Below are 24,281 nucleotides of genomic sequence, written 5' to 3' on the forward strand. Positions count from 1 at the left end.
AATACTTTGTAAACACGATGATAGATAAAAAGATGAGATTGCGTGGCTTCAATATACACGGAGGTATACGCTTAGGGTTAAGTATCAGTAGGCTCAGGAGATTCCCAGGATTCAAATCTTAGCTTGACCACTTACTACCTGTATGACCAGGAGAAAGTTAATTAACCTCTCTGTGCCTCAGGATCTCATTTGTAAAATGGGGATGATAATATAATAAAAGCACTGACCTCCCTGGGTTATTCAATGTGAAGTGCTCAAGACTTGAATGCAACGTGTCTGGCACACAGAAAACAGTACACTATGCACTTAATTTATGCAAACTATTATTATTAAGTAGCTTTACAAAACATAAGGTAGGGACTTCTCTGGTGGCGCAGTGGTTAAGAATCTGCCTGCCAATGCAGGGGACAGGGGTTCGAGCCCTGGTCCTGGAAGATTCCACATGCCGCAGAGCAACTAAGCCCGTGTGCCACAACTACTGAGCCTGCGCTCTAGAGCCCACGAGCCACAACTACTGAAGCCCACGCCTGGAGCCCGTGCTCAGCAACAAGAGAAGCCACTGCAATGAGAAGCCCACGCACCGCAAAGAAGAGTAGCCCCCCCTCGCCCTAACTAGAGAAAGCCCGCCTGCAGCAATGAAGACCCAACGCAGACATAAGTAAATAAATTTAAAAAACAAAACAAAAGGTAGAGTTATATAACTGATGCTAAATGATATCCATATGTGAAATTGGAGGGTACAGAACTATGTGCATACTATGATAAATGCTGTGTCAAATAAACATGTATGTGCTACAGATTCACCTGTGTGTGGATTTAAACACATACATATATGCTTAGATATGCATATAGTATTCTTGAAATTATACATTAAAAGATAATAATACCTTAGGGCGAAGGGTATTTCTGGATGTCAGGAGGTCAGAAGTAGGACAGACTTTTCACAGCATTCCTTCAAAAAAAAAGATAAATCTTTAACTATGGAATCCCATTGTATTTTCAAAATGTAAAAAACAAAACAACCACCAAAACACTAACTTTTTTTTTTAAAGAACACAGACTTTAGGATTTTGAGTTGTTAAGTTCCAGGCAAAATCAGCAAATACCTCAGCACTTGCACCACAACTGCTCATCCTGCACACAAGACAGACAGCACCAAATGATCAGAATGGCAGACAGCACCAGTCGATGGGGACATCCTTTCCCACTGAGCAGATGTTCAAATCCTTCTCAACACTGTGCTCCAAGAAGCCACTAGGAATCAGTTAGTCTTGACAAAGAAGCTGAAACACATTTGCCATCCCAGTTCTCGAGCATGACCTCCAGAAAGTCCTGAAATCATTGAAAATGACTCAGAGTATTTCCCTCAGGGAGTCTGGTCCTGCTGACTCTTAGTTCTCTTCTGCTAACCTATCCCCACCACTCTTCCTGTTCCAGAGGGATTTGGAGTCCTGCTAGCCCATCCCCCTCCTTTTTTACAGAAAAAGAAACTGAAGCTCCAGAGATTAAAAGACTTGCTCAAGGTCACAGAATGAGTTTGCATCAAATTCGAAGTCAGATATAGCAGCAGGAGAGAGGAGACTCTGGGATTAGAAAGGAATGGGTGTGAATTCTTTGCATCTTTCAAACTGGGTGATCTTACCTCCCAAAGTCTGTTTCCTCATCTACAAAATGGGGCTCTTTGGAATGCCTAGCTCAGAGGATGTTTGGGAGAATCCAATGAGCTGATAAATGAAAAGGGCTCAGCACAGTCTCTGACACCTCACAACAGCTTGATCAATGTGTCTGTGGCCATTACAGGATGCGGTAGTGGTTGCAGACATTGTTCTGATTGTCCCCAAGAGACTAAATCTAGAAGAGGTGAAGAATCCAAGGGCTAGCACTGTGTTTCCTTTTTATTTCAAGAATAAGCTTATCTGGGACTTCCCTGCTCGTCCAGCGGTAAAGGATCTGCCTTCCAATGAAAGGGAGGCGGGTTCGATCCTTGGTCAGAGAACTAACATCTCACATGCCACCGGGCAACTAAGCCCGCGCGGGCCACAACTACTGAGCTCGGGCACCTCAACTAGAAAGCCCGCCTGCCGCAAACTACAGAGCCCATTCTCTTTGGAGCTCGCACGCCGCAACTAGAGAGAGAAAACCCACCACCACAACTAGAGAGAAGCCCTCTCGCCGCAAGGAAATATACCGCATGCCTCAATGAAGATCTCGCCTGCCGCAACTAAGACCCGATGCAATCAAAAAATCAATAAAATAAAATAAAAATAAATTTAAAAAAATAAGCTTATCAAACATTCAGGCCGTTTTCAATCCCTCAGTGTGGTAGGTGAAATCACAGATCTTAGAGACCACTTTGAACCTCCATCCCTCACCTGTAAAACGTGTGTATGCGCGCACTCGCTCGGTGTGTGTGATAATTCCTACCTACAGGGCTGCTGGGAACATCTCCTGAGATCATGGATGGGAGGAAAGTGTGTGACTCATAGCAGGTGCAATAAATAGTAGCAGTTATCTCTTCACAGAGTGACCAGGCATTAGGAGAAGCCGCTGCTCCCCGGTACAAAAGGAAGGAAGCTCAAGGTTTGGAACCAGCTGAACCTAGTCCCAACTCACAGCTCTGCCAAGGTCCACCTGTGTGACCCTGGGTGAGTCATTTCACCTCTATGGACCTAGCTGCAAAATGAGTCCAATAAATTCAACATGCAGGCTTGGGGAGAAAATTAAGTGAAGCAGGTACTTCCCTGGCGGTCCAGTGGTTAGGACTCCACCCTTCCACTTCAGGGGACACAGGTTCGATCCCTGGTTGGGGAACTAAGATCCTGCATGCCTGCGCAGCGTAGCCAAGAAAAAACAAAATTTTTTAAAATAAATAAATGAAGCAAGGAAGGTGAGTAACAGTAACTGTTCTCTAAGTGGTCATAGTGATAGCAAGAGTTAATTTTTATGGATCCGGACCTGTGTCATTTGCTGTCCTACACGCTTTACATGGCCTGAAATATAAAGTGAGGCTGTTAATTACAATGATTAAGCAATTTAACAAACAACCATCTAACCTTATTTTGTAGCACTCGGGCCACCGCCTCTCCCCCACCCCGCCAGGGTAGAGACCTGGACCCGCCCTCGGTATCCAATGCCCTCCCCCTGGGCAGGCAGAGACGTGTTTGAAATAAAGTTTATTGAAGTTTCTGTCGGTATTTACATATGATACACGGTAAATAACAGAGCCAGGCCCCCCACCCCATCCCTTCCCCATCCCCAAAGTCCCCCTCCCCCCAGCCTCGTTAAAAATTGCTGCGTAAAGACAGGTTAACTGCTGCGGTCCCCCCTCCCCCCTCCCACCTAAGATGCAAACTAAAAGCCCCCGTCCCTCCCCTGCCTCCCTCCCCCCACCCAGGGGGCCTTTCTAGTTCCGTGTACAACACTGTGCTACCTCGGCCCTCCTCCCCTAATAAGGGGGTGGGTGAGTTTCTGGTGACCCCCCCATCTGTCCAAGGGGGCGGACGGACCCTTGAAAGAGGCCAGAGTTGGGGGTCTGAGATGGGAAGGGGGACTTCAATGAGGGGGAGGGCCAGAAAATGGAAGACTTCGAGGTTTGGGGGGTGTCGACCCCCGCTACTGCCTCTCCCTCCCCCGACGGGGCCTCGAGGGGGAAGAGGCGGGCACAGGCGTGGAAATGGCGTGGAGGAATTCCCTCCACCCTAGGGTCTCCATTCTTGTCGCGTGGTATGTGGGGCTGGATGCACCGACGGGCTTTGGATGAGCGGGTGAAGAGGAGGCCGGGAGACAGAGGAAGGAAAAGAAGCCAAGGTCAGCTGAGAGAGCAAGAAAAGCCGTTAGAGAGGGCCCTCGAAAAGGCAGGTAACCTTCAAAAGGCCGAGAAGCGTCCAGCAGGTGAGAAAGAATGGGGTCTCCCGTGGGTGGGGAAGTGGGGGAGGGGACACCATACCTGCGGCCTCCAGCCCCACCCCGGCCGCACTACACCCGAGGACCACGAAAGTCCGGAGGTGAGATTGGGCCGGGAAGGAGAGAAGTCGGGGCAGAGAGCAGAAGAGGATGTTTGGCATTTCTGGCGTCAGCTGGAACCTACTCTCCTGACCAGAGCCCCTGCAGCGAGGCGGAAGGCTGGGGGCGGCTCGCGGAGGTGGGCGCGCTCGGCCGCTCTGCCCAAGAGCAGAGGAACCTGGGAGGCGGTACTAGGCCGCGAGGGGAGTGGCCTAAGGAAAAGGGGCGGGTCATCTAGAAGGAGGCGTCATCTGGAAGTGGAAGGGACCAATGAAGTGGAGCGGTCAGGAAAGAGGGAGGGGTTATGGTGACGGGGCGGGGCCACTGGGAAGAGGGCGGGGCTAACGCGTGCGCAGCGTCCTCCGGGTGGGACGAGGAGTCCCGAGGACTTGAGGGGGAGCTGCGTTGTGGGGAGACCCGTGAGGAGTAGGAGGAAGAGGAGGAGGAGGAAGAAGAGGAGGAAGAGGGGCTCCCCGGGGGCGGGGCCTCAGCAGGGCGAGGTGGAGATGTGCAGGTGGTCCGGGTACTTGATGGCTGGAGGGTAGTTCTGCGTCATCTGGATGGATACGTCGCTAGAGATGTCGGAGGGGCTGCGGCCGCGGCGCCACGCCTCGGGCTGCAGAAACTGGCCCGAGTAGTCGGAGCAGTCGCTGAGACGCGGGCGGTAGAAGGCCGGGTGCGGACGGTACATCTCCTCCTCCGCGTAGCGCTTGGTGAACAGGTACACGGACATCACCCCAGCTCCCTGTGGCAAGGCAGGGTCAGAGTTGCAGAGGCTGGCCCCGGGCTCCCTCTGATCCCAAAACTCAAGACCCCCAGTCCCTCCTCTCCCAGGACCCAAGATTCCAGGCCTCCAGCTTCCTCCTTTCCCAGAACCCAGGAATTAGAGCCCCAGTCACCTCCTCCCCAGGATCCCAGGAGTTGGATGGAGCTCCCAGACCCTCCTCCTCCAGGACCCAGGGGTTAGGACCTCAGCCACCACCTCCTTTTAATTCAGAGTCTACACCCACAGCCTCCTCTTCCTCCTGGACCCAGGAATCATGCCCTCCCCCCCAACCCCCCCCCATTCAAAACTCTAGAGTCTGGGCCCCACAGACATCACCTCTTTGAGGAGGAAGGAGGAAGCTGCGAAGGCAAAAGACCACCCGTAGCGATAGTGGAAATACTGCTCAGAGCTGCTGGGCCTGTTCATGACCTCGTCGTTGATGCTGGAAATGTAAAGAACCAAGCCCACCACCAAGGAGAGGCCTGTGGGGAGCAGAGAGGTGCCCTTGGTCCGTTAGCAGTGGACCCCTTTCCCCAGCCCCCTGCATCTCACTGCCATCCTCTCCCCTCTCCTCCCTGCTCTACCCTGGACTAAATTCCATCCTTTGAAGTTCCTTGTGTGCTTGGCCTCGGCTGGGTGCAGGGAGCCCAGAGATAAATCAACAGCCTCCTCCCTCCCACCCCCATCCCTAATCTGCTATCCAGGAGCTCACAATGCAATTGGGGCAGGCAAACATGAACACTGATCAACAGTCACATCCATGGTGACATGTACTGTAAAGAAAACAGTAGCACAGAGCTCTGTGGGTCCAGAAGAGGCACCAAACCCACCTGGGGCAAGGGTGGAGGGAGTCAAGGAAAGCTTCCTGGAAGCATGACTTTGTCCAAGTCCTAAAGGATGAGGCCCAGGGAAGAATTAGGGTTTACCATTATACCAGTCCAGGCGGGGCAGAGGGAACAGCATGGGCAAAGAGTTGGAGGGGGAACAATGAACTGATCCATCCACGTAGCTAAAACATGGACCACAGCCACAAGAAATGAGGCCAGAGAAGGGGGCAGGGGCATTGCCATGATGAGGCTCGAATGCCAGGCTGAGGAGCTTGGCATCAATGCCAAGGGCACTAGGGAGCCATGGATGGTCTGAAGCAGAGGAAGGACAAGGTCAGATCGAAGTGTTAGAAGATCCTTTTGGGGCTGATTGGTTCTGGGAAGAGATTGGAAGGGAGAAACTGGATATTGTGATATTCCAAGGGGAGGAGGATGAAGCTGAGCTGAAGCTGTATAGATCATAATAGCAACAACAACAACATCAATAACAATAATAATAATAGCAACTGCTTATACAGGTCTTGCTCTAAGCTACGCACCATTCTCAGTGTTATATATGCATTAACTCATTCAAACCTCACGACACTTTCAAATTGGTACCATTTTTATCTCCATTTACAGCTGAGGAAATAGAGGCACATGGAGAAGGTGGAGATGAGAGGTCTGATTTGAAAAATTTTAAGAGGCAACTATCACTTCTTCAAGATGAACTTTCTTTTAAACAGTAGCCATGCATAGCGATAGCCATACATAGGGTGGCTTAAAGAGGCTATAAAATCTCTCCCCCCCAATTAATCCAAGTAATCCTCATCAGCATCTTCCCCTAGAATCCTACAAATAAACATTTGTGTGCCCATCGTACCCAGAATAAATCTAAATTCCTTCCACTGCCTACAAAAGAGGTTAGCAAACGATGACCGTCCAGGGCTAAATCCAGCCCACCTCCTGGTTTTGTATGGCCTACTAGCTAAGAATGGCTTTTATATAATTAAATGGTTGAAAAAATCAAAAGAAGAATATTTTGTGGCACGTAAAAAGTATATGAATTTCATTTGGCAGTTCCTCAAAGTGTTAAAGATAGAATTACCATATGACCCAGCGATTCCACTCCTAGGTATTTACCCAAGAGAACTGGAAACATATGCTCACACAAAAACTTGTGCAGGAATGTTTGCAGCAGCATTATTCATAATAGCCAAAAAGTGGAAACAACCCAAACGTCTATCAACGGAATGGATGAACAAAATGTGGTATAGCCACATAAAGGAATATTATTCAGCCAAAGAAAGGAATGAAGCACGCATGTATACTACCACATGGATGAACCTAGAAAATGTGCTCAGTGAAAGAAGCTAGAGGCATAAGACCACATATTGTATGGTTCCATTTATATGAGATGTCCAAAATAGGCAAATCCATAGAGATAGAAAGTGGATTAGTGGTTGCCAGGGGGTGGGGTGGAGGGGGGATTATGATTAGCTATTAAAGGGAGTGAGGTTTCTTTTTGGGGTGATGAAAATGTGGTAAAATTAGGTAATGGAGATGGTTGCACAACCTTGTGAATACACTAAAACTGCTGAATATATGAACTTTATGTTATGTGAATTATAATATCTCAGGTTAAAAAGCATATGAATTTATAATTTCAGGGTCCATAAATAAACTTTTGTTGGGACACAGACATGCCCATTTGTTTACATTTAGCCTATGGCTGTACCGGCAAAACTGAGTAGTTGCGGCAGAGACTGTACGGTCAGTAAAGCTGAAAATATTTGTTATCTGGCATTTTACAGAAACATGTTCCTGACCCCTGGACTGCAATGCCTACAAAGTCACCTGCCAAACTCATCTCTAGCCATTTCTCCTTGCACCTGCTACTTAGATCCCACTCTTGCTTGAACACAATTTCATTTCTGCCTCAGGGCCTTTGCTCTCCCTGTTCCCTTGAACTGGAATGCTCTTCCCCCAGATTTCCACATCTCTCTCTGTCACTTCATTATTATTATTATTATTATTATTATTATTTTGGCCGCATGGCATGTGGGATCTTAGTTCCCCGACTAGGGATAGAACTTGCACCCCCTGCAGTGGAAGCACGGCATCTTAACCCCTGGTATCTGTAACTTCATTTAGATCTCTTATTCCTTGTCACCTCTTTACAAAGGACTTCTATGATCTCCTTGTTTTAAAAAATTGCCCCTTCACTCAGAATTAGAGAAATGCAGGTGAAGACGATGAGGGCATACCATTTTTCATCCATCAGATCGTCAAAAGTTAAAAAGCTTCACAACATACTCTTTGTGAGGCAGGGAAATGGAAGCTCTTATATATTGCTGGTGGGGATGCAAAATGAATGGTGCAGCCTCTATGGAGGGGAGTTTGGCCATGTCTAACAGTACCACACATATATTTATCCTTTAACCCAGCAATCCCGCTTCTAGAAATTGACCCTGAAGATACCTGTCCAACAATATGAAAGCACATATGTACAAGTTAATTCACTGCATTATTCATAATTGCAAAATATTAAAAATGACCTAGATGCCCTTACATAGAAGATTAATGGAATAAACTATAAAACATCACGTAACAGAGTACTGTGCCACTATGAAAGGACAATGAGGAAGATTTCTAGGAACAGATATGGAGTTCAGTGATAGTTCCAGACCATATCACTAATTTTTTAAAAAGAGTATACAGAATGCTAGCTTTTGAGCCCAAAAAAGGTACATAAAGTACATATATGCATCTGCTTATTTTTACAAAAAGAGACATAGGAGGGGAAACAAACATGAAGTTGATTACTTTAGGTAGGTGAGGATAGGAAGGAAGAGATGGGAAGGAAGTGGCACTCCTCTGAGTATATATTTTTGCATAATTTTGACCTTTGGAACTATGCTAATATTTTATATATTCAAAAGATAAAATCAACAAGGACCTGGGGCTTCCCTGGTGGTGCGGTGGTTGAGAATCTGCCTGCCAATGCAGGGGACATGGGTTCGAGCCCTGGTCCGGGAAGATCCCACATGCTGCAGAGCAACTAAGCCCGTGCGCCACAAATACTGAGCCCGCGTGCCTAGAGCCCGTGCTCCACAACAGGAGAAGCCATCACAACGAGAAGCCTGTGCATCACAACAAAGAGTAGCCCCCACTTGCTGCAACTAGAGAAAGCCTACGCGCAGCAACGAAGACCCAACACAGCCAAGAATAAAATAAATAAATTTATTAAAAAAAAAAAAACAAGGATGGGGAAAACAACTAAAATTGAATACAAACAAAAATAAGTGAAGCTAATTTATATCAGATGAATAATACAACCACAGGAGGGGGGAAAGTAGTAATCCAAGTAACTTTTGGGCCAAGTACTTTGAATATATATCTCAGTTTAAAGACAAAAAGGTCTGTGAGGAAATCTTGAACCGTATTTAGTAGATTTTTATTGGGAGTGGTGTAGGGGTAGCAGTACTTAAGTTATTCTGTGTGAATAGTAGGGTTGAGCAAATGTGCAAATATACGGATGTTTTGGGGAGGTGGAGATCTCATTCTGAAAGAAGGAAGATACAAATCAGAATGGGGCAAGTCAAGAAAGACCCTTGTGGTGTCAGTATAAACTCCTGTTTTACAAATATATGTAATTTCCCAGCTCGTATCCTGAAATATCCTAGGAGCAGTGACACCCCAGCAGCAATGAGCACACCTAGCACCCAGATTTTGGTCTCTACTATCACCCCCACTACATCAGGAGCTAGGAAGAAACAGCTCATATGAAGCCTGAGGCAGGGGCGGTAAGAGTGTACTGGTACCACAAAATAAGGAAGTACTCAGAAACAAAATGTTGGGGACAGGTCAAAAAAGGACCCAGGAACTCACTCATTTGAAGGAGGTTCCTGATAGCCCAACCGGGGACAATCTGAACATCAAAATGAAAACTAAAAGTAATGGCATACAATACACTGAATTCTTTAAAAATGTGAATCCATACTGATATATTCTTTAAGGAAATAAATAATAAAAGAAAAGAGAACATTTGGGAATTCCTTGGCAGTCCAGTGGTTAAGACTCCACACTTTCACTGCTGAGGGGCCAGGTTCAATCCCTGGTCTGGGAGCTAGAATCCCACAAGCCATGTGCCCCCCCCCAAAAAAAATTCTTCTTTTCAGTGACATCCATGTAGATAGAACAACAGAGTTAAGAAAACACCATTTTGCAATCCTTGTAGTAATATTAGGATTTAGGCGAGCATCGTCGACAGTGGACATTAAATCACTGTATGACAGAATCTCCCCATGGAATATCTATTAATTACAAAGAGATTTTTGAAAACTTCCTTTATCATAAAGGAATCTGACAGATACCATCTGAACCAAGAAACCGAAGCTAACATCACCAATAATGGGACAAACGGACACCCCGACCTCCTGATGTGATCGTGACACTCCTTCGTTTATGTAGTGTCCCTGCTGGTAATTTGTAACATGGATCCACTCCTGTGGAAACTGTGGGGTGTTCTACAAAACACTGGCTGCATTCTTCAAAAAACATCAACATGAAAGATTTTTTTTTAAAGGTACAGGAACTATATAAAAGATGAAAGGAGGCGAAAGAGACACAGCAAGGAAATACAGAACTGGATCCTGAATCAGGGGAAAAACTGACTATAAAAGGCAGTGTGGAGACAGTTGGTGAGATCTGAATATGAACTACGTATCAGCTGTAATACTGTATAAGTGTTAAACTTCCTGAATTTGACGATTGTACTGTGGTTAGGAAAGAAAATGCACTTGTGCTTAGGACATAATTGCTGACGTATTTAAGAGTGAAGTGTTTGCAATTTATGTTCAGGTGGTTATATATAATATAATGTAATATAATATAATATATAATATAAATTATATAATATATACACATATAGATATATACATGTAAGATACAAAGAAACAGAAATACAAATGTGGAAAATGTTATAAATTGGTCCCAGTGAAGAATATATGAGAGTTCCTTGTATAACTCTTGCAACTTTTCTGTATGTTTAAAATTTTTCCAAAGCAACCCATTTTGAATAAAATGGACATCTCCAAACAGGATTTTTCCCCCAAGGTGCCAAAATGTTACCCTGCAAATGACTTATTCATTGTAAAGAGAAAAATGTACCTTTTCAATGGAGAGCTCTAATGATCACCCCCTGTACCAAGGGTTCAAACTTTGTTCCACTCCTGGTAGGAACAACTTGACACTACTTGCTACCTGAAGTCATGAGCTACAAAGAACATGGCACCACCTCTAAATCTTGCCAAACATATTTAACCAGAATCTAATCAAGTCTCTACCCTGGACATAACTTCCAGGCTACAGAAAATACAAAGAAAGAGGAACAAATCAAAGGATGCCACAAGGAAACAATCAAATAAATGTGGGATGTGGGGTGTTCTACAAGACACCCTGTCCTGCAGATTTCAAAATGACAATGGTATGAGCCAAGCTGTAATACTTAAGTGACTGATCTTAACATCTCAAACAGAGACACAACCAGATAGTATTAGGTCTCCTGATGCAATACAGTAGGACATAATATCACCACCTATCTATGAAGTATTTTATCACCCCCCCCCAAAAAAAATCAAACCTGGATCTGATCTACAGTTTTACAGGAAAACACAGGATGCATGAGCATATTAAATCACAAAAACACAATCAGAAAGATCTAGAGTGTGGGAATTCTATGAGACAAATGACTAAATTTCTTCACAAATAAATGGCAAGGAAAAAAATAGAAGGAGAAGGACTGTTACAGATTAAAAGAGGCTTCAGAGATCTATCAACTAAATGCACAAGTGGAATTTGGATCCTGGTCTGCAAGAAACTAATGGTAAAAAAAAAAAAAGGCATTTACGAGACAAGTGGGGAAGTTGAACACTAACTAGATATTAATTTATATTAAGCAGCTACTCTTAATTGTTTGGGCATGACAGTGGCACTGTGGCTAGTTAAATAACAAAGTACTAATTTCTCAGAGATATACTGCAGTATTTGTGGATAAAACGATTTAATGTTTGGGACCAACTTTAAAATCATGTAGTGAAGTACAGAAGGGAGGTATGGCAATACGACTAAAAAAAGATTCACCATATGTTGATAATTGTTGAAACTGAGTGAAGGGTACATGGCAAATTATACTATCCTTTGTATATTTTTATAAAGAAATATATTTTAAAAGTCAGTGTTGTAAAAAAGTATAGTATGGGAACTATTCTAGACTAAAAGAGAATTAACTAAATGCTGTGCATAAACAGACTGAATCCTGGTTCTGGAAGGAAAGCTATAAATGGCATTCTTAGAACAACTGGCACAGTTTGAAAATGGAATGAATTATATTACGGAATTATTGTAAAATTTCTAGATTTGATAATGGTGTTGTAGTTGTGTAGAAAATGTCATTGCTCTTAAGAGATGCATATTAAAATGTTTAGAGATGAACGATCATGATGCCTGCAACTTACTTTCAAACGGTAAAGCCAGAAACAAACAAACAAAAACCAAACTGTGTGTAAAGAGAGAGCCAGAATATGGCAAAACTTTAGCAAAATGCAAGTATCTATGTGGATCTAGGTGGAAGAAGTACCAGCGTTCACTGTACTATTCTATAGATTTCAAAGTTTTCATTAAAAATTTGGAGTGATTGGGCTTCCCTGGTGGCGCAGTGGTTGAGGGTCTGCCTGCCGATGCAGGGGACACGGGTTCGTGCCCCGGTCCGGGAAGATCCCACATGCCGCGGAGCGGCTGGGCCCGTGAGCCATGGCCGCTGAGCCTGCGCGTCCGGAGCCTGTGCTCCGCAACGGGAGAGGCCACAACAGTGAGAGGCCCGCGTACCGAAAAAAAAAAAAGTGGAGTGATTGAGGTAAGATTAAATAATGACATTCCCATCAATCTCCTTCCCCTTAACTGTTTTATTTATCTTTGTTGCACTTATCACTACCTAACATTATATTTTCTATCTATTTGTAGTTTTTTAGTCATGACTCTCCTCCACTTCCTCTAGGATGCTTGAAACTAGTCTACCTTGTTTCCTACTGCATTCCTAGCATCTGGTGCGAGATCCAGCAGATAATAAATACTAGTTGAATGGATGAATATACTTGCCATGCAATTGGAATTTCTAGCTCGTTAGCTGCTTTTCCCTTTTAAATCCACTCTAAGTCCCCATTCCTCTGCCTCCTTTAAGAATTAGCCTTTGCTGAACTTCCATAGCACTTTCAACTTCTGGTATTCCATAATTTTGATGTTCAAGAAGAGGGGGCCCATGAAGTGTTACATGGTGAAGGCATCTGCTATAGGTCTTGAAAGATGAGCAGGTTTATAGCAAAAGAATACCTAGGGAATTCCCTAGCGGTCCAATGGTTAGGACTAGGTGCTTCCACTGCCAGGGACCCGGGCTCAATCCCTAGTCTGGGAATTAAGAGCCCACAAGCCATGCGGCATGGCCAAAAATAAATAAAATAAAATAAAATAAAGGCAATGCGTGACTCTAAACAAGATCCTTAAAAAAAAAAAAAAAAAAAAAAGGAAAGAAACAATACCTAAATAAGTCCAGAAACCACACTGGCTAGAGTACCCTAGTCAAATGCAGGGGAATCCTCTTGATTCCCAGTCCCCCATCCAAGACGGATGGTCCATCAAGTAATGTCTATTTTACTTCCTGAATCTCTCAAAATCTAAACCCCTTTTTGCATCCCCAAGTCCTCTGACCCAGCTAAGGCTTATTCCCTATGCCTGTCCCACTGCCTAGAAATCTGTATCCCCCTGTTTTAGATGCTGGTTCTTTCTAAAACCCGTACCTGCTAACCACTCCTGCCTCACCTCAAGTCCTATGTTTCACATTTCAGTTGTAAATAACAAGCATTCTCCATACAGAGAGTCAGGAGCAGGTTTGATGAGAAGGAAACAAATCTTTCCAAAGAGAAGAAAAATAAGAAAAAAAAAAAAGAAACAAAGAGAAAGAGCTTTTTGTTGTTGTTTTTCACCCTTGTTGTTTTTAGTCATTGAAAGTTATCTAAAAACAATGTCAAAAGGTAAGTTCTTCTTGTCATTCCTTCTCCTTCCTGGTCATTTTACAGTGGCTCTGGTTCTCTAAAAAATAACGTTCTTTTCCCTTTTTTCTCCTTCTCTCTTTTTCTCTCTCCCTTCCCCCTTCCCTGCTCTGTAATCCAACTCTCTCCCTCCCCCCTCCACTACATCTGCTTCAGAATACTTAGAGCACAGCAGGCAAGAATCACCTACATTCCAAGCTGAATAGGAACAACCTGGCTTTAGAGCAAAGAGTTTCAGGACCACGGAGAGCTACACAGCTGGCTACATCTGTCTTAGCTGCTTTCTAGGGTCTTAACACATGCTGTGAATTCCATCCGTACATGGCACTTTTCTCTCTTCACTTGAAAAACTTCCCCTCGCCCTTTCTGCATCTTCAATTTAGATGTCACCTGCTCTTGAAGTTGTGGTCATTCCCACCCTTCCCGCCACCTTCTTGTGTCAGCTTAATGCATCTTCGCTTTTCCCAGAATGCCCTGAGCTGTCTTTACCATGCATCCCTTCTACAAATATTTCATTGTGGACTTTGTGCCAGCAACTCATCTAGGCTCTGAAGATACAAGCAAGAGCATGTTCCTGCCTTTTGGAGTTTACATTCCAGTAGGAGGAGACAGAAAATGAATAAGATGACAATAGCCATAAGTGCTATGAAACAAATATAAAATAGGGAATGTGATGGATAGTATAGTGGGGGCAAAGCAACATGGGGTACCATTGTCAGAGAAAGAAACTCTGAAGAGGGAAAGTTGGAGTCTTTGAGAATTAGGGGGAAGAGACTTGCAAACAGGGAGGGCTCGTGAGTGTAAAAGTGAGGTTGAGATATCACTTTTGAGGAATAGACTGAGGCCAGTGCAGCTGAAGTTACAAGCAATGGAGACAGTGTTAGTGAGTTAGGTAATGAGGCCAGAGGTCTGAACAGTAGCCAAATCATGGAAGACCGTGTAAGCCAGCACGAGGAGGTGGGATGTATTCTAAGTGCAATGGAAATCCATAAAAGGGAGTTAAGTGTTGTGTGACAAGCACTGACGCACATGCAGCTGGGAGCTGTTTTGTGGCTGCCTGCCTGGAGACTGCCATGCATTCCAATATACATTAGGTGCAGACAAATGCTGTGTGATTCCACTTACACGAGGTACCTAGAATAGTCAAATGCGTAGAGTCAGAATGTACACTGGTTGATGCCAGGGGCCAGGCGGGGGTTGGGGAGGGGGATGGAGAGTTCTTGTTGAATGGGGACACAGTTTCAGTTTAGGAAGGTGAAAACTGTGGGAGGTGGATGACGGTGAGAGCTGCACAGCAACGTGAATGTATTTAGTGCCACTGAACTGGACAGTTAAGTATGGTTAAAATAGTATGTTTTACATTATGTGACTGTCACCACATTAAAAAAAAAAGATTCCGTATGTCACCAGCGCCCAGCACAGGGCGTGGCATGTAAGGTGTCTCTGTAAATGTTTGATGGTGAATGAATGAATGAGCAGATGCATAAAGCGTGATTGAGGATCAGGGGTTGATATGAGCCGTGCACGGGAAGCACGCCTCTTATGACCTGGAAAAAGAAAATCAATGTCACTCCAGCCTCCTCCCCTTCTCTCACCAACCATATCCAGTCAGTCATCTGGCTCTATTGATTCTTCTGTCAATATCCTTCTCTCTCAAAGCCATCCAGTCACCTTTATCCTTCCACACCCCCTCCCAGCTCAAACCTTATCTGCTATTGCCTGGACCAATGCATAAGCCTCCTCCTCTGTTTGCCCATTTCCAGTCTCTTTCTTTCTAGTGCATTGCAAACACAAGTCCCTGAGGGATCTTTAACGTCCAGGTGTGACCCTATCCCTTTCCTGCCCCAGCCCTCTCACCACTTTCTCCAAAATTGAATGCCAACTTCACCATTTACCCGACCTCGGGCAACTCTTGTTTCTTTCTAAGTCTCAGTTTCCTCATTGGGAGCATGAGGTGGTTGGACTAGATCATTCCATTCCAAGATCTAAGATATTGTTGGTACTATTTCCATTCTCCCCCCCCCACTTTTTTTTTTTGGCCCCATCACGGAGCATGCAGGATCTTGCTTCCCAGACCAGGGATCAAATCCGTGCCCCCTGCAGTGGAAGTGCAGAGTCTTAACCACTGACCACCAGGGAAGTCCCCCTTTCCTCTCTTTTAATCTTCTTTGTCTTTATGATTTTTAACTGTGATAAGGCAGCAGAGTGCCAGGGTGAAAGTCTGGGTTGGAATCCTTCTTCCACTATAGAGCAGCTTAACTTCTGAGTGCTTCTGTTTCCTCAAGTGGAAAATGGGAATAATAATAACATCTGCCTTATGAGGGGAAGAAAAAGAAATAACTTAATTTGCACAAAGCACTTAGAACTTCCCCAAACCATGGCACTCAATAAAGTGTTTATTAGAACAGTTGTTGTTGCTACTACTGCTATTTATGAATGTACGTGTGTATGTATTTAGTTAAAATTACCACGTGTTGAATACTTACTGCTATAGACCAGGCACTGGGTTGGCCCTTCACATCCGTGATCTAGACCAGGGGTCAGAAAACTACTATTTGTCCTGCTGCCTGTCTTTGTATGGTTTGCGAGCTGAGTGTGGTTTTTACATTTTTTTAATGGTGGGGAAAAAACACAAAAGAAGAATAATATTTCATAACCCATGAAAATTACACTGAATTCAAATTTCAGGGTCCATAAATAGGATGATTGGAGCAGAGCCAGGCCCATTGCTTCCCCTCTGGTTGCTTTGGCACTCCAACCCTATGGCTCACAAAGCCTGAAATATTTACTGTTTTGCCCTAAGCAAAAAGTTTGCTGAGCCCTGAACAAGATTGGTCCTCTCAACAGCTCCAGAAAGGAAGGCTGTAACTCACACACTGAGTAAGTGGTAGAATGTTAACCCAGGTCTTTCTAGGTTTGCAGGAGCACGTGCCTTCAGCCACTACACCCTACAACATTTAAAGCACACAAATGGGGCTTCCCTGGTGGCGCAGTGGTTGAGAGTCTGTCTGCCGATGCAGGGGACATGGGTTCGTGCCCCGGTCCGGGAAGATCCCACATGCCACGGAGCAGCTGGGCCCGTGAGCCACGGCCACTGAGCCTGTGCGTCCGGAGCCTGTGCTCCGCAACGGGAGAGGCCACAGCAGTGAGAGGCCCACGTACCGCAAAAAAAAAAAAAAAAGCACACAACTGCATACTTTGGGTGGGGTGCATAGGTCCTAGTCTATGAAATGAAGCTCAGGAAGTGGGGTTCAACCCCCCCATTACTCTATTATTACATCGGAGGCCTGACTTCCAGCCCTGACGGCACCACTGACCCTCAGCTTGACCTTGGGAAGGCGGGTCCTGACGCACGGCTTCTGGGGAGAGAATGTCCTCGCTCCTAATGCCAGCGCTGCCATTTACCAGCTACGTCACCTCTTTTGTTTCAACTTCTGTGAACCACGAACAACGGGATTTTCCTTCTTCTAATGTTTCAGGTGGGTTGAATAAATGTTCCCATACTCCTTACCCTTGCCCCACTTTCTGTCTCTCTAGGCCACTATTTTTCCATCTGACACTCTGGGATGTAGATATTCTACGTGCCTTATTTTAGCTCTGTGTCTGGCTCTACATGCTGTGATTCAAATTTGCACAGAGGTTGCACCCTGGTTTCCCTGGGAAAAGGTCTCGTCAGGTTAGGTTGGAAACACGGGGGAGGTTTAGCCTGGAGAAAGCTGGGTGAGGAAAAGGGAGGAGACTGGAGGAGAGGATATTTGAAGATCTATCTTCAATTGTTTGCAGAGCCAACTCAAAAGAGGCAGCCGAATGCGGGCCCAAAGGGACAGAATGGAAACGAGACAAACAGCAGGGTTTGTTCATAAAGTATCAACCGAATTAAAAGGGCCCGAATGGAGTTTAATTAAATCATGTTGAATTAATTCGAATTGAACTGAAGAAATGAGTCAGAATAGACTGGGATTAGTTGGGCCAGATTCACGGAGTTAAGTGTGTCAGAGCTGAGGTGATCTGGGCTGACCTGAGCTGAGTGGGACCAAATTGGACTGGACTGAGCTGAAATTTGGAGGCGGGTAACGCTTCAGAAACAGCCCTACTCTGGAGCTCAGGACACTTGGGTCCCTGGGGAGCCAGCATTACGTTGGTATCTTAGGCAACTCCCTGCACAGTTTCAGGCCTCGGTATCCCCATTTTATCAAATGAGTGCTAATAATAACTCCCGGGCAGAGATGTCATGAGGTTATGAGATCACTCATGCAAAAGAACCCTGAATCTCAAAAGAAACAAGAACTATAAACAAATGTCGAACTCTAGCTAATGACATGCATGGTGAAGAATTTAGGGCAAAGTGTCCTGATGCCTGCAACTCACTTGGAAATGCATTTTAAAATGATAATAAGATAGACTGATGGATGGGTAGAAAGACAGATGGACAGATACAGCATAAAGCAAATCTTGTGGTACAGTAATGGTCGACTGTAAGAGGCGGGCACAGGGTTCTTTCAACTCTTCTGGTTGAAAAATGTTCAAGTAAAATGATGCACAGAATATAAAGAGCCTTGTAATCTGTTAATTGCTAAAATATCAGGAGTGGTTAAAAATACAGCCTCTGGAGGCGAAATGCGTGAGTTTGAATCCCACCTCTGCCTCTCACGGGTTGTATGGCCCTGAGCAAATGACTTCATTTCTCTGAGTGTTTGTTTCCATATCTGTAAAATGGGGCTATTCATAGCATTTACCTCACAGGGTTGTTGTGAGTATCAGAACTGAGCCTGACACCTAATTAGCACCCAACAGGCATTCGCTGTGATTTGGCGGCTAGCTCCATTTCACAGAGGAGGGAAGTGGGGCTCAGAGAGGTGCTGCAACTCCTCCAGGATTACACAGCAAGGAAGTGGCTTTCCTATTGGAAGAGGAACCACAGGTTCCTGGAACCTAAAATAGTCCCGCTGCCTGTAAGTCTTTTCCTTGGGCTTACCCGATAGGATGAAGAAGATGCCAGAAACGAAGGCCAGAATGGTCCTCTGTGGGCGGATGTGGCCGATGTTGCTGATGACGAAGGCGGTGAACACGAGGAAGAGACTGACCATGGGGAAGGGGGTGGCTGTGCGCACTGTCTCTGGGGGAGGGGTAAGAAGAAAGACGGGGGTGAGGGGGGACTCTCCAGGAGGACACCTCCCCATTCTCCTGACCTCTCCACTTCCACCCCCCACCTCCCCGCCCTGACCCAGCTCTTTTATGTGGCTCCTCCCCTTTCTGAAACTACCACTGCTGGCCCCACCCCTTCACACAGGCCACCCCTCCTTTGGTTTGACCCCACCCCTTACCTATTGACTCCACCCACTTCCCAGGCCCCACCTCCTTACCCAACCACTCTGCCTGCTTTCAAGCCTCCACTCCTTCCCTCCCACCACACGCCTTCTCTGGTCCTACCCTTTCTCCCAGGACCCGCCCTGTCACCCTGCCCCCTTGTTGCCTAGCCCTCCCCACCCCCTGCTTCCCCTCACTCAGAATATTCTCTGTGTTTTCCGTCACCAAGTTGATCTCCGGTTCAAGGAAATATTCTGAGGCCACGCAGCGACCCTTCTCCCGGCCTGAGGGGAAGATAAGAAGGCAGGGCTGGATGAGAGGCTCCTGAGCTTTGGAGAGGCAGTCAGGGGCAGGACGCACAGTAGAGAGACCCCAGGATGGGAATGTGAGGTTTAATCCAAGGGTCATGGTCTGTACTACTCTTAGGGGGTCGCAGATGGGGGTGGGCAGGAGTCCGAGAGCTCCTATTGCAAGCTGCCTTAGAGTCCCTTGGATGGAGGAGGTCAGGGCTGCAAGACTGAGTCCCAAGTGAGGAGGGGCTATGGGCCAGGACTCCTGGATCCCTAAAGAGGTAAGGTCTGGGGGGTGAGGTGGGACAGGATTCCTAGAAGGAGCGGTCTCTGTGGTAGCTGGGAAGCACAGTGGGTTTTTTTTAATTTTTTTTTTATTCTTCCCATTCAGCTCTGGAACTGTCCAGGAGACAAGTTCTGAACTTAACTACTGCTTCTAAGGGGCCAGGGGCTCCAGGAGGTTACGGGGATTAGGGATCTGGAGATTGTGTGAGCATTAGGGTTCTTAGATCCAGGGAATAAAGGGCTAGAAATTGAACCTCCAGGTAGAAATTTGACTCTCCAGGAGAGAAACAGGACTGATTTCTGGATTTCTGAAACCCATGGGATGGAACTATGGATAAAGACTCTCGGATCCCAAGCAAGGCAGGGACAGTTGACTGGTGGGCAGGTGAGGTCTGTACCTGCGAAGAAGCAGACGCGCCACAGGCCGGCATGCAGCGCCATCTTGACCTCCGTGGTCTGGTTCTGTGGCAACACCGTTCCCTCTTCCATGTACAGCCAGTAGTCCGTGCTGACCGCGATGCCCACAAGCAGCAGGCCACACGCACCAAACACGCTGCTCAGCAGGGTCAGGGCGCGGCTACTGCAGTGACTCATTCTCAGCGGCGGGGGGCGCCCTGCGGGGCCTGAGGGACGGGAAGCTGCAGTGGAGGGCACTGATGGGACCACTAGAGTCCCCAAACCCCATGCAGCCACGTGGGACATCGGACCCAGGCCAGAAACAACAATCCCCAAACTGAACCCTCTCAGATCTGACCTCTGTGTCCTGACCTACGACTCCATCCCTGGATTTGAACCAGTAACTTGTCTAGAAACCCTAACCTAGGCCACCAATCCTGACTCCATGCCCAGACCTGACACCCTGACCCCTTTCTTTTGGACTCTGTCTCTGAATAGCAACTAGAAATCCCCCAAGTGGGTCGCTAGCCAAGGACCCTAACCCCATACCCTGCTAGCCTTGACCTCAGACCCCCCCATCTAAGTTTAAACCCTTGGACTCGTATCTTGACCCTTAACATCCAATTCTAATACCAAGACCTTGACCTTCTAACTCTGATATGGTGTCTTGACCTCAATTTGGTATCCCAGTCTGAGATCATGGACGACGACCCAGATCCAAGATTCCAGAACCTTAATTCCCCCCTCCACCCATCCCAAGTCCCCACAGGCCCCTGAACCTGGAATGCTAGAACTCCACCCCATGTTGCTGGATCCCAGAATACTGGGGCCCAGAGACCTGGAGCCAGGATTTTGGCTAGAGACTCCAGAATGTCAAAACCATGATCTGGGAGTCCCCCATCTCAGCATCCTAATCAGAGCACTCCAGTCAAACAAGTGACCTTCCTTCAAACTAGGGATCAGTGCTCTGAACTCTAAAACCCGAATCAGGAAGCCCAGGGTCCCCATTCCCCCCATCCCCATTACAAGATCCCCAGATTCCCTACCAGAGGCTCTGGACTCCAACTTCCCATACTAGGACTTCCAAATACAGACCCTCTACAACATCCAACCTGGAACCCAGATCTCCCTAACACTGGACCCTCAAAAAAGAGATCCTCAGTTCAAGGCTGTGGCCTCCAAAATTCCAGTCAGAAATCTGGAGATTCCAACTAGGGAGCTCTTAATCCCTTACCCACCACACTCACCCTTTATCAAGAACATTTCCCTAAACCACACAGTCTCATGATTTGGGGGCTCAAACTGGGATCCCCATCCTATCTCAACCAGAGACCTCAACCTACATGAATACCACAACCTCCATCACCGTTTTAACTATGAAGGTTAAGACCCCTAATCAACACCCCCACTACAATGCAGCCAAGACTTGAGACCCCACTCTCCTTAACCAGAATTCTTGTAGCCTTGAAACTTGACACCACCCCTGTAAGAACCCTGGAGTTTGAGACAATCTTCATCCCGCCTGCCCCCCCCCCACTGCAGCATCTGGTGCCCCCAGCCCACCCGCCATGCCCCCAGCCTCCTGGAGGATTCAGGAATCCGAGACTGGCAGGGCTCCGACCAGCTTTCCCTCCCATCCCCCGTCCCATGGCTCCAGGGCTTGACTGCCAGCTGTCTGCTCCTCTTCCAGTCCACTCACCTCAGAAACCAGCATCAAAAACCCTGTCACCCTGACTGTCTTAGTCCCAGGTAGCTGACCTCAGCTCCCCCCATTGTCTTCTCAGACTCCCAGCTGGGACCTTGCCAACGTCACCCTTCTCACTTCCCCTCTGGCGGTTCCCTCCTTCCTTGCTTGATTCCTCCTCACTCTAAATGGCCCGCCCAGATCTCCTCATTCTCCTCCAGCCTCCAGCCCTTCCTCCTTTGGGACCCCCCCTCCCCCCAAGGCCCGGAGCCTCCTTCTTATCCTTCTTTATCCCAGCCTTTCCTGGATATAGGCTTCTGGATCCCTGGGGTCCCATTCTCCAAGCCCCAAGTCCAAACTCCACCTCCCTTCAATACCTTGGGAGACGAGCTCCCTCTTTTTGGGGACCCCTTCTCAGACTCACAGCCTGCCTTTACCGGGCCCGGGCCCTCCCCCCTCAGCCAGGACCGCCTCCCTCAAGGACCTGGCCTGCACCCTCCCCGGTGCCCATGGTCTCCAAGACTCGGACATTAAGAGTACAGTTGCCCCACTCTGGGACCCTCGGACCCCGTCCTCCCGGATTCCTTAGGCCCAAATGTCCCTCCATCCCCCACTGCCCCCGAACTCGGGCGTCCGACCGCCAGAATCTCAGCCCCCGGAGCCACTCAGGCCCCTTTTAGCCCCAAGCTCCGTCTCCCAGCCACCTCCAGAGGAACCCCCCGCGCCCACCTCCTTCCAGGACCCTCCCCTCACGCTCACCTCGCTCAGGGTTGGGCGGACGCTCCGGGCCGCGGGCCCCGCAGCCGCATGACCGGCCCCGCGGCTTCCCCCGGCCGCCGCCGCTGCCGCCGCCGCCACCGGGGTCGCCGGTGCCCGCGCCCCCCGCCCCCGCCCCGGAGCCCGGCGTCCCGGCCCCCTCCCGGCCTCCCACCCCCCACCCCCCGCGCCCGCGGCCTCACTCGGCGTTCGACGCCGGGAGCTGGGACCGGCGGCCGCTCATTGGCTACTGCGGAGGAGGGGAGGGGCAGGGAAGGAGGGGGCAAAGGATGCGGGGAGGGAGGGAGACGGGCCTCGAGAATGGGGGAGGCAGGGAGCGAGAGAGAATAGGAACAGAGGTAGAGAGCCCGAGAGGGGCAGGGGCACACAGAGCGGCAGAGAGACAGAGCAGAGAATCCAGAGTCACACCGAGACCTCGAGGCTGTGAAATTCTGAGACTCGCAGGTCTGGAGACTGGAGAAGACACAAAGATGGCCTAAAAGAGACAGAGAGAGAAATGGAGAGGCAGAGATCTGATCTAGGATCCCTCCTCTTCCTCCAGGCTCAGAGATTCTGGGGTCCTGGAAGTGGAGAGGTCACAGACAGAGAGAGACAGGTAGACCGTCAAAGACCTTTGGGCTGAGAGATGCTGAGACCCAGAGACCTTGAGATAGGGAGAAAGAGAGAGAAAGAGAGAGAGAGAGAGAGGGAAGAGACCCTGAGAAGAAGAGACAGCAGGGGCAATCCTGGGGTACCCTGATGAAGACTGGGGCTCTGCCCAGGCGTGGGGCGGAGCCTGGGGTCTGGGCGGCTGGAAGAAGCTGGAGGGGGCGTCCCGGGCCGGGGTCCCCTGAGCAGCAGGCGGGCGCAGAGCGGAGCCGGGTCCTGCAGCCGCCGCGGAGCCGGGAGCCGGGCCAGCACCCACCCCCCCGCCGTGATGTCAGCGGGGCCACTCTTAAAGGGGCAGGCCGCCCGCCGAGGGTCGGAGCAGGGGTTGGGGGCCGCGGGCACCGGATGGGGGTACCGCGGCGGTGCTGGGAAAGAGAGGAGAAGCCCCAGCATCCAACTGGACCGAGCCCCGGGAACCCAAGAGCCAGCAGGGACGAAGAGACGCCGGGGTTCCCCGAGGGAGCCTGCGAAGCTTTGAAGCTCAGTCACCTCCAAATACACAGACGGAGGCACACCATTCCATTGGCCTGTCCCTGTGCAGGGACTACACTTCCCACCAGCCCTGGCGGCGGGGGCCGCACTTGGGGGAAGGGTCCGCCGCAGTGTCTGCTGGGAATTGTAGTCTATTTGGACTGCCCTCTCCACGCCCCTCACTCGCAAGTGGGTCAAGGGAAAGAGGCCCGGAGGGCGCGTCTGCCTGCCCTCTGCCTCAGTCTCTGGTTCTTAAGCTCACGGGTGTCTCTGTCTTGGGGGGGTCTTTCAATAGCAGGCTTGCTTTTCATCCTCCCTCTTGGGATTTCCCAGTCGCTGGGTCTCAGTGTGCCAGTGTGTGAGCTTTATTGCTCTGGGCGAATATGTGCGTGCTTGTCTTTGTGCCCGGGATCTCTACCTGACACGCTCAGTGGTCTATGAGTACACCGCTGCCTCTTCCTGCACGTGTCCACTTTGGTCCTCTCTATGGCACTCTGTGTGTAGCTCGCTCGCGCTCGCCCTCTCTCTCTCTCTCTGTGTGTGCTTTCTCCAGGTCTCTGTTCTTTACTCTCATGCTGTGGGTATCATCTCTCACTTTATGGGTCTCTGCGTTTTCCCTCTCTCTGCTGACCCCTCCTCAGCCTCTGTCTCTGTTTGTTTCTATGTACAGTCGTTGTCCCACGTGCACACCCCCTTCATTCTCCAAGCTTAGAAGAAAACATCCAAACACTTCAGCATCAGCAT

The 24,281-nt window shown here is 48.2% G+C and overlaps 1 protein-coding gene across 1 annotated transcript; it reads right to left on the reverse strand.

The window, feature by feature from the left end:
- Positions 1-4,489: 4,489 nt before the first annotated feature.
- On the reverse strand, positions 4,490-20,155 carry CACNG7 (calcium voltage-gated channel auxiliary subunit gamma 7). The gene is made up of 5 exons (XM_060085339.1): positions 19,960-20,155; positions 19,184-19,270; positions 18,655-18,795; positions 5,105-5,250; positions 4,490-4,747 (listed from the first exon to the last, which is right to left on the reverse strand). The coding sequence occupies exons 1-5, from the start codon at positions 20,153-20,155 to the stop codon at positions 4,490-4,492; spliced, it is 828 nt and encodes a 275-aa protein (XP_059941322.1).
- Positions 20,156-24,281: the final 4,126 nt, after the last annotated feature.

Source organism: Mesoplodon densirostris, chromosome 19, assembly GCF_025265405.1.
Source record: "Mesoplodon densirostris isolate mMesDen1 chromosome 19, mMesDen1 primary haplotype, whole genome shotgun sequence".
NCBI lineage: Eukaryota > Metazoa > Chordata > Mammalia > Artiodactyla > Ziphiidae > Mesoplodon > Mesoplodon densirostris.